The 15,202-nt window shown below is 39.5% G+C and overlaps 3 protein-coding genes across 3 annotated transcripts in view; 2 read left to right on the plus strand and 1 right to left on the minus strand.

Moving 5' to 3' along the window:
* The window catches only part of stx8 (syntaxin 8), a 42,526-nt gene extending 38,665 nt beyond the window's left edge, over nucleotides 1–3,861 (minus strand). The window contains exons 1-4 of the mRNA XM_070923274.1: nucleotides 3,760–3,861; nucleotides 2,807–2,906; nucleotides 2,613–2,707; nucleotides 2,254–2,364 (exon numbers count right to left, since the gene is read on the minus strand). Of these exons, the coding sequence (XP_070779375.1) occupies nucleotides 2,254–2,364; nucleotides 2,613–2,707; nucleotides 2,807–2,906; nucleotides 3,760–3,776 (323 nt within the window). The 5' untranslated portion in view covers nucleotides 3,777–3,861. The remainder of the gene's footprint in view (nucleotides 1–2,253; nucleotides 2,365–2,612; nucleotides 2,708–2,806; nucleotides 2,907–3,759) is intronic.
* A 1,256-nt stretch (nucleotides 3,862–5,117) lies between these two features.
* On the plus strand, nucleotides 5,118–11,218 carry LOC139300597 (TBC1 domain family member 24-like). Its single transcript, XM_070923748.1, has 11 exons — nucleotides 5,118–5,366; nucleotides 5,569–5,783; nucleotides 5,912–6,173; nucleotides 6,340–6,456; nucleotides 6,825–7,241; nucleotides 7,359–7,598; nucleotides 7,858–8,013; nucleotides 8,727–8,790; nucleotides 8,949–9,047; nucleotides 9,231–9,531; nucleotides 9,654–11,218. Exons 1-11 carry the CDS (start codon nucleotides 5,161–5,163, stop codon nucleotides 9,830–9,832), a joined length of 2,256 nt encoding a protein of 751 aa, XP_070779849.1. The 5' UTR covers nucleotides 5,118–5,160; the 3' UTR covers nucleotides 9,833–11,218.
* Nucleotides 11,219–11,481: 263 nt separating this feature from the next.
* Nucleotides 11,482–14,348, plus strand: LOC139303265 (zinc finger protein 16-like). Its single transcript, XM_070927022.1, has 3 exons — nucleotides 11,482–11,522; nucleotides 12,814–12,871; nucleotides 13,228–14,348. Exons 2-3 carry the CDS (start codon nucleotides 12,823–12,825, stop codon nucleotides 14,346–14,348), a joined length of 1,170 nt encoding a protein of 389 aa, XP_070783123.1. The 5' UTR covers nucleotides 11,482–11,522; nucleotides 12,814–12,822.
* Nucleotides 14,349–15,202: the final 854 nt, after the last annotated feature.

Consider the following 15,202-nt stretch of genomic DNA (forward strand, 5'->3'; position numbering starts at 1 on the left):
ACAACTATTTCCAGTGCAATCAAATACAAAGGAAAGGTTAGTGAATAATAAAGGAAAGGTGGGTCTGAGGGGCAACGGGGTGAACTGAGCCTTCAAATGTAGGCGCCATGTCCTTCTTTTGCTTAGTCTGAAATGGAGATGCTCAGAATGTATTGTTTCAGGGATAGATTAAAGTCTCCTCTGTAACCTCTATGCCTTTTCTTCTACCCAAAGTTCTCACAAAAAAAAGAAAAAAAAGAGCGGCTTAGATTATCCAAGCATGGCCAATCCACCCCCTCCCACATTCTGTCCTCAGAGACCACACAGTGGGAATGGGTCCTACCCACAAATCCAAATTACCCACCACATATCACTATTAAAGTTAGGTCTCACTGAGCAAACTAAAAACCATACGGCCACATGATTACAGTTTGCCAAGTAAATTTATTAGCAAATGTCATTTGAGATTTTTTTTACAGAGCCTTTTATGTAATTGGGTGTGTGGTCTCTAAAAAGATGAAAGCCTGTGCAAAGCACCGCTAAGTAGATCAATCCCAAAACCAAAGCTTGTGAAAGATATCAGAGAACGGCAGTCTCACATCAAGACATCAATAAAGTCTACTGATCTGATGAGACAGTGATGCCTGGTTTCATTCTATTGTCATTTCAGTTACTCTGCAAAAAAAACATCTAAGTGGACTTTTCTATAAACGCCTCAACAATGTAAAAACAACATGGAGCTGCCATCTAACAAACACACATTTATAAAACAGACATGAGAAACCAGAGGAAGTTAACAACATGACATTTCCTCTTCCTGTCCAAATAAACATCACCTGGGCGAGACAAGGTCAAACATTACCCAAAGTAATGACTGCCCGCTGCCTGAGGTTTTCAAAGCTGTCACATTGACATGCCATCAGATGATGATCCCCTTCATCATCTGATAAGCTGTGGCATCCAGCCCTTTGATTAGCTCCACAAGCAGTAGAATAAATGCTCAGTGGAGAGTTATAAACTGTAAACTCACTACTTCCATCCTTGTTCATTAAGGCACACACACACGTACATCCATATGAATGAGTGTGAGTGTGTGTGTGTCCATTTCAGGAGGTGCCAAATGTGTGATCAACAGTGCAAAGCGAGCAAATCTCCTCATGAAAAAGAATTAGCTATGAAGTTAAGCGCCCTGTCAAAATGGCAGACAGACAGACTTCCTTCCAAGTGATAGCACAGAGAGAGGTCACGGCACATGGGTCACACCGGATGTACAAAGACTTTCACAGAAAGTTAGTGACCGGTGACATATCATCAAAGCAGAGAACAGAGCCTATGACCTCTCTGGTCAAGGACATAGACAAGAGAATGAGGATTCATTATTTTTAATTGGGCGACCAGCGCTAGATATTATAAAAAAAGATCTCAGAGAGGAAAATTACACAATGAAAGGTGGCATGTTCTGAGCAGGATGCACCCTGAAGCATCATGGGGTGATGCTTGGTTTGGCCATTCTGACACCGACTGACAGTGACAGGCAAAGATTGTGGAGAAATATTCCACAATTTTCTTCCACTACTTAAGCAACAAGCTGGCTGTCCCAGAATATTTTTTCAATATGAATGTGCTCTAAGAAAAGCACCAGTCAAGGATCTGAGGATAGATTATTTGAGGAGGCAGCGTGGCTTAGTAGTTTAAGAAATCCTACATATGAGAAAGGTTCACGCTCGCCAATGGTTTCTGTGGACAATCATCCCCCGGCCCGTCCACTATGTTCTGCTACTCCCTCACTACAAGGGGGGCCCAGCCAACGCTCAACAAAATCACAACGGTTTGCAGCCCTGGCTCCACAATAGTGGAACGAGCTCCTATCTCTTATTGTTTTAGCACTTAAAGCTCAGTTCAGCATATTTGATGAAGTCGATGTACTTGCAATATTCTTGTAATTTTTGGATTGTATTCATAATGGTTGAATGCACTTATTGTAAGTCACTTTGGTTAAAAGCATCAGCTAAATAAATGTAATGTAATGTAAAAGTCATCGAATGCCTACCAGCTACAGGGGCCACAAGGAGGGGGACAAGTAAACTACTACAATGAACTGAAGTGAAGTACCACATTGATTATAAACATGTTAATTTCTAATTGTCAAAATGTAGTCCTATGTGTGAACCCACTCATAGCAAAAGAGAAAGCTTAATGAGATTTGAAAAGAGTGTCTTTACTAACTTTTCCTCTCAGTTGGTTTGATTAAATAATTTGCCTAGTTTTGAATACCTGGAAGGTTCAGGTTCTGTGATATCTCCCTTGAAGGTGGCATTGAGCTGCTTCTCTCTGGTTAGCAGGTCATCAATAAGGTTCTGCCTCCTATCAGCTTCTGACTGCATTCTGATGAAGCCATGTTAAGGTAATGCAAAAGGTCAACTTTACAGAGGATGCTCCTTGTCTTTGGGTCAGTTTGGAATTAACCCACGAACACAGAAACCTTTCTAATAGGAAACACTTCACTTTCAAAACACTCTAATGCCCTCTATAGGAAGACAACTGATACTGCAAGCAAAGGAAACTCTCCAGCCCAAAATGTAATCTCCATCGCATGACTTCACTGCCTGGAGCATTCTCAGAAGAAAGGATACATGCGCCGAGTTGATGATGCTCGCAACAAGCCCTCTTTAAGCTGGGAAATATTCTGTTTGAGCTTCTGCAGTGATGCCCGTAGTGTCATGTTGATCTGAAAAGACAGAAGATATTCACACCAACTGACAACAAGAGAAACCTGACTATTTCAGGAGAAAATTGTAGATCATGCCACTTGAATGTAACACCTTACCTTTGCAGGGTTGCCCCCTGTTCTCTGTTGCCTGTTCCGTTCATGAATATTTTCAGCTATTTCCTGTGCCAAGCGACAAGTGGCATCATAATTCTGTAACCTATAGATCAATGAATGGGATAGAGATGTCTTGTGAATTGACCTGTCATTACTGACTCATGACAAACAGCAGCCACGGCTAAATTATGGAGCAAGATAGAGAGATCCCTGTGATGTTATGTGGTTAATGTGGTAATGAACAAAGCAAACGAATGAATCACTGGTCCGTGGATTTGTACAGGGTGAAGACACATGACTTATCTGTTTCCTAATGTTGTGCAAACTACAAAAATATAATAACTGTACTTTAAGCATACCTTACAATACAATGCAGTAAATACTAGCTAGTTTGGTTAGTTAGCTCATAATGTTCAGGGTTCAGTACTGTCAGAGGGCTTTATGTAACTCGTTGGTCTTTTTTGATGCTCGAGTTTAATGTTGTTAAACAAGTATACCATTGGCTGCTGAAAAAGCAGAATGAGAGCCTCGGAGCAGTACCATTAGTTTGTTATACAGCGCTAATATACGTATGTATGGTTATTATATGTGTTATTATGGTTTAGTTTAGCTGGGTAAAATATCAGAGAATGAGCACAAGCTTAACATTAATCATATGACATTTTTAGCACTGCCTTTTTCCTCTTTCGATTCTACTAACGTTACAAAGTTTCAATCTGAATAGTAAATAGAAGAATAGTGCCTAATAACTACGAATTCCCTCCTAACCCTAACCCGCCATACTGATAAATTTTGTTAATGTTAATCTTAATAAGAGGTAAGAGCTAGCTACCACTTTAGCTAGCAGGATGCAGACAGGGTAACGTTAGCTAACTTATCTGGGTTAGTAACGTCATTTGTTGTAGTTAATAATGCAGTTGATCTAATTTATTGTAAACTTCTAACACATTACTTACCAGGGATCCTGAGACATTACGATTTAAGTTGGCTATGAAGAGAAAATTCACTTAGTTTAAACCATCCGGCAGTAATCACCAGCAAACTGTCGCTTGTTTGGGTGTGACGTCACTACGGCACACTGCGAGGAACAGTTGAGTCTAGGGCCGCCGTTTTCAGTTCTACAGTAAAAAAAAACCCAAAACAATAAAAGGTAAATCAAAAGGAGCTTTCAGAAGGTCAGCATGCATTGTCTAAACATAACTATGTTTAAGGCTTTTCTGGGAGCAATTAAATTCAGTAAACACTATTAAATCTTTGTCATACTGATAAAAAGAGGAATGTTTAATTTAATAAATACCTAACTTATTTAATGGGCCTTCCTTTCAAACAAATACTGTCAACATCAACATCCAAGTCCGAAAACAGCTCTAACATTTAGTGATATGTTAACAGCTATCACAGATGATGATCAGTAATATAACTGTCTCAGAACAGCCTGACAGGATACACAGAAATTAAGAATACTATGGTGCATTCGTCACAGTCCTCATAGACGTTGTCACAATATGGGCCCCCATGTATGTATTTTAACCGCTTTTCACTTCGTACATTTTACTCAAAGTACAAATCTGAGTTTGTATTATCCCAGCTTTCATGGAAATTCACACAAAGGAACGACAGCATGTCTTTTCCACTCATGGGACTAAAGAGTTTGTTTTTCAACTCCGTTACATGTGGAGCCCACATATGAGATAAGTACTTGTAGAGGTTTTATGTTTCATAACCAAACAGTAGTTTTGTTTGGATCAAAACATATATGTGTTGTGTAGAATAATAAGCTGTAGAAGAGTTCTTGGAATAGACTCATTTGGCATTATGATGCTATGCATGAAGCAGTTTCACAGAAAAACCAACATCTACATGACTGCCCTCCTATTTCTGATGACCTTATTCTGTTTTGATATGTGTCCCTGTAAAAAATAAAGAAAAATTCAATTCAAGCAATTTGTAAATTGCAACGGCAATGAACAGTCTATTGTGGAAAGTGAGCATGTATGTGTGTGTAACCTGTACTGTATTTAACAGTTATGTACATTGCAGTGAGAAAGGTTATTTGAAGGACACTTAATGTGTTTTTAAAAAGTGCCTGTGTTTTGTCATGTGATCTGGAAATGTTTATTATTTATCTGTTACTTCTCAGAATGATATACTGTATTTTGCCAAAGTTAAGAAAAAAATCAGTGGAATTTTTCACTTTCAATGGTTGAAATCACCACAGACAAACCATACCACTATAGCTTGCATCACATGGACACAGCCCACAGGCTTATATAAAGCCCTGATCCTCAGAACATGCAGCTAGTAACAAGAGACCCATCACCTTCCAACGTGCATTTCTTTGAAGAATAAGACTTGAGATGATTCATGTTTCGAGAACGCCAGAGTTCTCCAATTGTGGAAACATGAATTCGATCTCAATGCACACATCCTCTGACCAAGACCTGGGCTCTATGGCAGGAGGCAGAAGCAGGCAAAGGTCTCACTCCTATTACAGTCCAGAGGACAATAAGAATTATGGCGTGCAGATACAGACGGAGGAAACCTATCTAAGACCTCGCTCCAGGTATGTTTTCACTTTCAACTTAAAGACCTGTGCTGTTTTTTATTTAGCAAGAGGCATGTTTACTTATATTTATGTGGATTTGTGTTTTAATGTTATGGCAAAATTGGATAACAGACAGACCATGCCCAACACAAAAAAGAACTAAAAAGAGATGTAATTATTACTGAATGCATAATAATGATATTAATCGACTGCTCCCCAGGTCCTTTTACAGTTACGAGACGTCAGAGCTTTACCCTGACTGTGACATGGGAAACTCAACAAGGTGCAGTCCGCTGAGGCAGAGGGAAAGCTCCCTACTCCAGTATCAAGTGAACAAAAAGGAAAAGAGAGAAGGGGAGGGGGCTGGTGTTCGAGTCACCTCTAAGAAGTCCAAGTCTAAACCAAACAAGCACTCACCATCAAAAGAACTTCATGGTACTGAAATAATGTTTTTGATAATAGCGTGATGGGAATATTTTTTTGAAAATTGGAGTCTATTTACAATGTTCAGGGGAGAAAAAATATTAAATGTATATATATATATATATATATATTTTGTTCAGGCAGTAAAGGCAATCTCAAGTCAGTGTCCATGATCACCATCTCTGAGTCTGACAACTGGGAAATTAGCTCCAACTCCGGGATGAAGTATGGACAGTTTGTGGACTGGGAGAAGATCGACCCTGAAGCCGCAAAAAGATACCGGCAGATCCTGAAGAGCGATCACCAGCAGCTGAAAACTATGGGCCGAGAAGGATTCTGGGCCATGCCCCATACGCTGAGGGCCAAAGCTTACTATCACATCATCCACAGTATCAATTCCAGGTTAAGACTTTTGAAGACATTGAATTTCATAAAATCAAAGTTTTAAAAATATATTTTCTGTCATTAAGACATACATATATACGTTTGGGGGAATTGATGTGACCTTTGCCATATCAACATGTGTATTTTCATTTAATCTGAATGTGGACTGATGTTATATCTGCAGTGGGTCTGTCACTCCAGACAGAGATGTCTACTATGAACTGGTCAAGAAGCTCTTTGGAGAACAGAAAATCTGCACCCATCTAGTTCCAGAGTACATGGAGGCAGTGGAAATACCCAGGTACTTTTATGGAATAATGGGTTTATGTATCATAGTCATGTCATACTATATAAAAAACTATTTAAAACATGTTGTACACAGTAGTTGCTTCCTAAAAAACATTTTTCAGCGAATGTGACAACATATTCCAGTGAAATTAGTATAACAGACCTTAAACAAGCAAAAGAACAAACGTGAAAAGCATAAAGTGCCCTCATCATATGTAAGCATGGCTGATGATATTTGTTTGTATACTTTCACATAAAAGTCTCACAAAGTGGAGCTTTAAATATAGATATAAATATTAGAAAATGTATTATTACTGTGCATATAAGCTGTGCTGGATTGGAATACGATCAAGTGAGATGTTGCTTGTTCTTCTCTTGCAGATACTGTCTCAACAAAGCAGGCCTGAACACTGTTAAAAAGATCCTTCTTTGCCTCGGTATATACTTCCCAGAAATGAACTTCTGCCCCATCCTGCCTGAATTGGTCTCCCTCATCCTCCACTTCAGCCAGGATGAAGCTGAGTGTTTTCACAGCGTGTCCCGACTCATCAGCTACAATGACCCCAACAAGCGGTACATCGACCAGACCTTCCTCACCTACCGCGCCTCCTGTATGACATTTGGAGACCTTGCAAACAAGTGTTGCAGAGGCATCCGTAAGCTGATCGCCAGCTCTCACCAGAACCTCTTTGAGTTTTACTCTGACTGGATCATGTGGATATTCGCTGACCTTCCATTCACATATGCCATCAGAGTGCTGGATGTCTACCTGTTGGAGGGCTACAAGGTCCTCTACAGGTTTGTTGCTGCTGCATTGTCACAAATTCCTTCTATCTGAATGTGTGATTCCTCATCATGTATCCATTACTTACTTACTACAATACAGTAAAAGCATTTCACAATTATTCTTCGCAGGGTGGCGTTGGCTTTGCTCAGCCTCTACAAAGTATCTGTGTCATCTCGAGTGGCATACGTGGAGGACTTCAGAACGGATATGAAAAGGTTTGTGCAGAACGTAGCTCGCCACTGCACGGCTGAGAAGCTTCTGGAGAGGGCCTTCATGATTCCAATGGCCACACGGAGAGAGCTCAACCTCCTGTTCAACGCCAATAAGGACTCCCTCATGCAAAAAGGTGTCAGCATACACCAGAAGAGGTGGGTTCAAATAGAAATTGATACAGAACAGCCAGTGAGAGGCAAATTTGTAAGAAACATTTTTGAAATAGAAGAAAAGGAATCTGTTTACAGTAAGTTTATAATATGTGTATAATGAATTATGTTTTGTAAAGGACTTTTCATGTGGTGTATGAGATGGCTAAATATAGTCATTCATGCTGAAAAAACTGCTCACATTTATCTTATTTAAGTTTCATATTCTCACATTCTCATCATAGCTATTTTTATGTTCCTAAAGGCAGTCGGTTGAGACGGTGGACTTTAACAACTTCACCTCCAGTGTTGTGACAGGGACTGAGATGAGAGTCGTCTGGGCCTGGATACCCGAGCGCTTTGCCCTTTTCAGTCCCATTAGGCTGTTTAATACAGCCGAACATGGAAGAAGCCTTGCTTCGTAAGTAACCTTTGTTCAATACTGTAATCCCACTGAGAAACCATCTGGGAGACAAAGAACTGATGAGTTGTTACTTCACAGGCATGCATTATGTAAAGAAGTGTTTCTTTCATATATCAAAAACCTTCATATATTTAAATTTTGTCTGTTCATACATGCATTATAAAACGAGGCCAGGTCTTTATGGATCAATAGCTGCTGAACAACATGTTCCAGCAGGGAAAAACATTATCAGGTCTAGTTGCATAACAGAAAGAGGCAGTGTGTTGTCACTATCAACATGTTTGCTTTGAGTGTGAGAGTCAAGCGACAATAGTGAAAATACCTCAAGCTGAAACTTCCTAACTGAGTGTTCAACTGGTTTTATTTTGACACACACAGTTAAAAAAAATGCTAAGAATTCTGATTATTACTGACAACAAATTTTTGATTGTTAATTGCATATCCACTACAAAGTAAATTAGTGATTCCAAAGTCTATTATATTCCTGACTTCGTCCCATCTTGAATGAAACAAACAACAGCTCATGACTGAGATTCAGCTACATACTAGTTGGATATGGAAAGATATTTTAATTGCTAACGTTGCAATCTTGACTCTTCAAGATACAAAATGTTCTCTTCAAATAATATAGAGAGTGCAGATACAGTGAGCTTTGTAGTATATGAGGATGTTAAAAACAACACATGGTTATGTTTTTTTCTCTCATATAGATTCTATTCACATGTGGAGGGACACGAACCAGCGGTGTTGATTATAAAAACCGTGGATGAAGAGGTAACATTAGATAACATAATATATTGGGATACATCTGATAATTTTGCTACATGTGCTTTTCCTTTTAATTTAACCTTAGATGTCTTATTGATAATAATTATTTGTTTTTGGAATACATTTTGTATGGTACTGAAATATTAGTATTTCTCATTTCTCAGGTCTTTGGTGCCTTCCTGTCAACAGATATGATAGAAAGAAGAAAGCATGACCCTGAGGGACTTACATATTTCGGAACTGGAGAATGTTTTGTTTTTACGGTGAGTCATATTCCTGCTTTTTCTTCTTGAATTCAACTCTGGTACGTCATATTCAGATTTTCTGTAACAGGCATCAAGTCAGGATTTTGTGTCAACTTCATATAAAGTATCTTTATTATCATTCACTGGAATTCCTCTTAAACTGCAACGAGTGTCAAACAAGAAATTTGCTTGTTCTTTCAGCTTCGACCCAACATGGAGCGCTACCAGCAGCCTATGGTCAACATTATGACCAGAAGGGTTTCCCCTCAGCAGGCTCGAGCCAGCAACGGTGCCTCCTCTGAGGTATCCAGTAGTGGCTGCTCCCCCATCGCCTCCACCATAACTCTGACTTGTCCTGCTGGTACCCCCCAGGACCCAAGTTACCTGACGATCCCCTTCACAGCCCCATCAGAGGAACCCATGACTGCCAAAGAGCCAAAGAGACCGAAGGAACAAGAAGCCTCCATGTTCATAGCGGGCAGTGACAGTCAGCTCATTGTCGGTATGTCAGTTGGACATATTGATAGAAGAATAGAACGTGTCTTTAGAAAAAACATCTAGTCAACATGTCAGCTGACTTGGGATTGTTAACACTGTGCTGATGTGTGATGTGCCCTCTCTTAGGTGGCGATGGGGGCCACGCTCTCTACCTACAGGAAGACCTGGAGGGAGGATGCTCAGAGCCTTGTGACACATTCAAGAGCATCCCACTCAGCAAGGGACATTTCAAGATCCAGGCCCTGGAAGTGTGGGGCATCCAGAACTCTATTTCCTTTTCTCAGTTTTCCCTCTCAGTAAAATAATGGGAGGGCAGCCTTGTAACTTTGCATCTTTTGGCAAACCCTGAACCAGTTTTTTTCATGCTGTTTCAATGGACTTGTTCAACGTTCACTTGGACTCAAAAATGAACTAATTAGAATTTGGTGGTCAAAGGTCAAAGGTCAAGGTCACTGTGACCTCACAAAACACGTTTTGGGCCTCCAGAATTGATGACCATATTTCCCAGTTGGTTGGACAATGAATTGTTGACACTTTTGACTCAAAGGTCAAAGGTCATTGTGACCTCAAAATCGTTTTTTATCCATAATTTAAGAATGAACTGGGCGATTCCAGATTTCACACACACATATGTTGACTGAGATGAGACAATGAGTAAACAATAACTAGCACTGTATGGGCTTTCTAAAAATCCATCTTCACATAGTAATCATGTACATGTGTACCTGTTAAGCCAATACATCTATGATAATCCTTCATTAATCAGTTTAACAATGTATATTCACTGGAATCATACATATTTATCATCAATATAGTAATAAGTTCCATTTAGCCAAATATACATTATATACAGTATATGCATAATATAATATAATATAGTACAATATACCTTTTCATTCACTTCCTTCCAATTATTCACTACCTATATTATATGAGTCTGGACAGACATGGATGTAAACTGTAACTTGACTGGTTGGTGGAGGCATACAACTGCTGGGCAGTAATTTAAGTTTTCTTATTATTTCGCAGTTTATCTGCATTTGATACACAATTAAACTACATGCACTTTTCTATCAAGTGATGATCAGTTGTTTGTCCTCTCAATGTGTAATAACCTAATGTGACCTCTTGTGAACACTATATTTTTACTGTATATGTAAAGGAGTCAAAAGCAAATGAGTTTCAGACTGAAAAAATATTTTTACTTCACTCTCTGAGTGCAAAATCCTGAAATTGTCAATACATCTATTACTAATAAGGTATGTAGGCCTGTAAATATTTATGTGTATGTGCGTGGGCAAGTTTGTTTGTTTGTTGTTAAAATGATCTGATAGTTATAATATCCTATGTACAGTGCACACATCACGTACAGTAGGTGCCATTGTACATACTGTGCGGTTTGTGGGTCCCAGGTTTATTAAACCTTTGCTGCGTTCTAGTGCTGTTGGAACTAAGGGTTAACGGGGGAATCCGAACTGGGAAAACGTGTTTTCTTTTGTTTGTTTGTTGTGAGTACTGACAAAAAGACGTGTAGTGCAGATAATATAAACGATGTCAACAACGAAAATACCTGTAGGTCTGTATTCAGTTCTAAATCAGCTTATGATTTGGGTGTGTCTACTGTATCTTTGTTTATTGTTTAACTTGGTCGACACATTTTATTTTTAGATTAAAAACCATGTGGTACATAATGCGTACTTTTTTTTCTCATCGTTCTAATACACAGCACAACGCAGGTATGTGGCACATGATCAGTAAAATAAAATAGAAATCAATAACAGCTTTCCTCATAAAGAGTTTAAACACCGAATTTACGTGGGGTATTTGAAGGTATCGTACAAGGGAACGTGCATCAACATCAACTCCACATTGCTATAACGTTAGCTTGTGTAGCAAGCTGCAGCGACAGGCTATCCTTACATGTGAATTAGGTTACATTTAAAACGTTGCGGACAAAAGATGTGACAACCTTCGGTTTTAAGGAGTATTAGAGAGGTGGGACTCAATCTTATATGCCCTGCTTAATCTTACACGGCTGTGTTAGCTAACGCGACAACAACGTTAGCTTTAGCAAAATTAGCTAACGTTACCTAGCTTTTTCTGTGTGCATGTGTGTCCCAGATAAACAATCATCTACCCTCAATTTGTAACGCCACTTCAGCAATAAAATAGCTTGCGTCAACCATACAACGGTTGGGGCTTCTCTGTCATGAGACCGGGGCACGCTAAACTCAGTTCAAAAACATTGCAGCTTAGTCGCCCTGCCCATTTACAGATGTTAGATACATCATATAATCAACATATGGTCTGGCTACTTTCCAATTCGAGAGCCATTCTGTAACGTCTATTACATTTCCATCGTTTAGCATTGATTCGTCTCTTATTTCCTCCACCTTCCTCAAATAAATTACACAGTGCTAGTGTGCAGTTTGATAGCATTATTAGCATTATAAATAGCTACGCTAAACAGCTGTGTGGTGGATCGTATTAATAGTATCTTATCTCAACAGGCTATGGTGCTATAGAAATAACCCACTTTGTGGCTGCTTAACCCTGCCTCAGAGCTGCTGGGTATCTGTCAAAGAAGGCCATCCTGTGCATCTCTTTATACCTGGGTTTATCTCCGGATAATTTTCCATTCATATTAATACTCCATACGGTAGCTAAGAAATGATAATAATTAAACTGAAAACTTCCAGATAAGACTGGCTGATAGTATGAGAGAACAGCTGGATTGTTCTGCTTCAAATGCACCTCTGTGGTGTCCTCATTATCCAACACACCACATTTCTGGTTGTCAGATAGCAGCAAGATTAGGATAGAGTCTAATATTCTGGACAACAAAGCGACCTGCAAATGATAAAAAAACACTACTTGACCCAAGTAACTGAACTCTGCCATGCAAAACATGCTGTAGTGTAACAAGACCTTGTTGAAGTCAGTATGTACTTCACACATCTACACCATGGCACCAGGTCTTTGGGTGTTAAGGCAGAAATATGCCAAACTATAAATTATGATTTCCCAAGTGTAAGATACACTTTTGCATGGAAAGGAAATATCTGTAATCTAGTGTGAATATTTCAACTTGTAAATGTTGTACTTTTGCTATTTTTATACCCTTTCAATTCGTTATACATTAAAGCTAGACTGATAAATCGGCCAATATTAGCTTATTGCAGATACATCGGTGCATATGTCCAATGTCGGTCAGGCAATATTATACACATCTGTTCAACAATCCATTTTCTCTCTTTGTGTCTGTTTATGTGTTGTATGTAAATAGGCTGCAGTCATGGGCCCAGACACTGCATCTGTCCCTAAAACAGGATCTTCAGAGGAAAGTAAGTGTTGATGCTGTATTTTTGTATGTCTTTGGTCAACATTCAAGTAACAATTCAGTTATCTGATGCTCTGCACTAGGTTTAAATATGTACTAAAAGTGTTACATTGCAGATGATTGAACGTCCATTCAGTAAAGTAAAATGATTACCTCGCAACCCTAAACACGGATTGCAGATGTTTGTCACAGATTCAGTTGAATCCCACTTCTGTTTCCTCTGTGTGTTCACTTTATTTGAATCATTATCTAATATTAGTCACTGATAAAAGGTAATAATCATATTCTGCTGAGATTTCTTTCAGTCTGTTTGTTCAGTACAGTATTCAGAGGATATTCTTTGATGTGATTGTTCCTCAGGTCCAGGAGAAGTCGTCGTGAAGGTAATCTCAGAATCAGATTCCAATGATGCTTCCACTGCCACTGAGCCCAAGAACTCCAAACAGCCAGAGAGCAACATATCAGACAAGTGTTACCCTTGCTCCATCTGTGGCAAGGTATTTGACAGACCATCGAAGCTAGAGAGGCACAAACCCGTACACATGAGGAAGCCTAAGACTCTTCATCAGTGTCAGCATTGTGATAAGAGTTTCACACAACAAGAGAAGCTGATCCGACACCAGAATTGCCACAATAGGACTAACAAGCACCCCTGTCCTGACTGTGGAAAAGTGTTCAACAGACCTTCAAAGTTAGAGAGACACAAGCACACACACTCAAAGAAACCGAAGGTGCCTCATCAGTGTTCATACTGCATGAAGACGTTCAGTAAACTTAACAAACTTGTCCGTCACAAGCGAATTCACACTGGGGAGAAGCCTTTCACCTGCTCAGTCTGCGGAAAAGGGTTCTCTGAGTCAGGTCACTGCAAAGCACACGAAAAGACGCATGAGGAGCAGCCAGAAAAGCCTCACTGCTGCGCCGACTGTGGGATGTGTTTCTTCAAGGCCTCAGAGCTCCGTCGCCACTTCCGCTCCCACACTGGAGAGAAACCTTTCAGATGCACCCTGTGTGAGAGCTGCTTCTCCCGCTCAGAAGGGCTTAAAAGACACATGAGGAGCCACACAGGGGAAAGACCATACAAGTGCATTATCTGCGCAAAGGGATTTTATTCTCGTCAAGATTTGAACATTCATGGTTTGATCCACTCGGGAGAGAAACCACATCTTTGCCCCGTATGTGGTAAAGGCTTCTCACAGCTGGGCAACATGAAAGAACATGAACAAAATGTTCATATTAAGTCCGAGACATACATCTGCAATGAATGTGGGGCAACCTTCACGCGGTACAAGTCACTGACAAAACATCAGCGGACACACACAGGAGAAAGACCCTATCTGTGCCTCACCTGTGGTCGCAGGTTTTCATGGAGCCATTCTCTTAGCAGACACCGGAGGACACACGCACACAGACAGATGTCTATGGACACATCCAAAGACATATCAGGTTTTGATGGACCCACTGAGGATCCTAGCAGTTGAAAATAGAAATGAGATCTTTATAGAAAGGACATTTCATCTTTAAACAATGTTCATGGAGCCACAGTCAAGCTAAAATGTACTCATTTATAGTAATTGACTGACTTTGAAGCTTCACGATTCACCTTACTGCTTGCTTTGTTATTTGTCCACAAAATATCAGTTAGAAATTCTTAGTACACTTAGGCTTCAGATTGGCTTTTTTTCTCTCAGCATCTTTATTGATCAAAGCCAAAATTTACATTTTCTAGCATCAGTGGTGTTGAACTATGTTGGCAGTTAAAATTAATGTTCTGTTCTGTTAATTGACTATAATGGCTATTTAAACACAATGTTGAAGAATATCTCATATCATGGAATGAATTCCTATTTGTTATTAACCAAAAATTCTGTCACAACCAAAGCAGAGTTTCCCTGCCAGAAGGTCTGAAACTCTTATTTGACATGCAACCAAACTGATACTAGATAAAATGTGGACCAAGTCTCAACTGTATGATTAATGGAGATGCTAGACTACAGTCTTGACTAAATCTGAGTTAATGTCTGCCTTCCAGTGGTGATTATCATAGAACGCACACAAACGTTAACCAACACAAGATTCGTGAATGGTTCAGTCCATACCAGTAGATCAGTGGTTTTCTTACTGCAGTTGATAAAAGGACATTTTACTTTCTTTTTTCATTTTTTAGCCAATTGCCCGTCATAAACAGTTAAATGCCAAAAATAGACAATTTTTGTACTCTTACATAAAGTTTTTTTTTTAAATAATTAAACCTTCACGGAATGTTTAATACTATGCTGACTCAGAGCAGTTACACTATTCTCCCTAGGTACATTACATTACGCTCACCACTAAT

This window comes from Enoplosus armatus, chromosome 2, assembly GCF_043641665.1.
Source record: "Enoplosus armatus isolate fEnoArm2 chromosome 2, fEnoArm2.hap1, whole genome shotgun sequence".
Lineage (NCBI taxonomy): Eukaryota > Metazoa > Chordata > Actinopteri > Centrarchiformes > Enoplosidae > Enoplosus > Enoplosus armatus.

Excerpts from the sequence above, each read along its gene's own strand:
- LOC139300597 (XM_070923748.1), top strand. The coding sequence starts at position 5,161 with ATGATTCATGTTTCGAGAACGCCAGAGTTCTCCAATTGTGGAAACATG. Across the intron at positions 5,367-5,568 it reads TATCTAAGACCTCGCTCCAG|GTCCTTTTACAGTTACGAGA; the intron begins GTATGTTTTCAC and ends ACTGCTCCCCAG. Across the intron at positions 9,532-9,653 it reads TGACAGTCAGCTCATTGTCG|GTGGCGATGGGGGCCACGCT; the intron begins GTATGTCAGTTG and ends GCCCTCTCTTAG.
- LOC139303265 (XM_070927022.1), top strand. The coding sequence starts at position 12,823 with ATGGGCCCAGACACTGCATCTGTCCCTAAAACAGGATCTTCAGAGGAA. Across the intron at positions 12,872-13,227 it reads AACAGGATCTTCAGAGGAAA|GTCCAGGAGAAGTCGTCGTG; the intron begins GTAAGTGTTGAT and ends ATTGTTCCTCAG.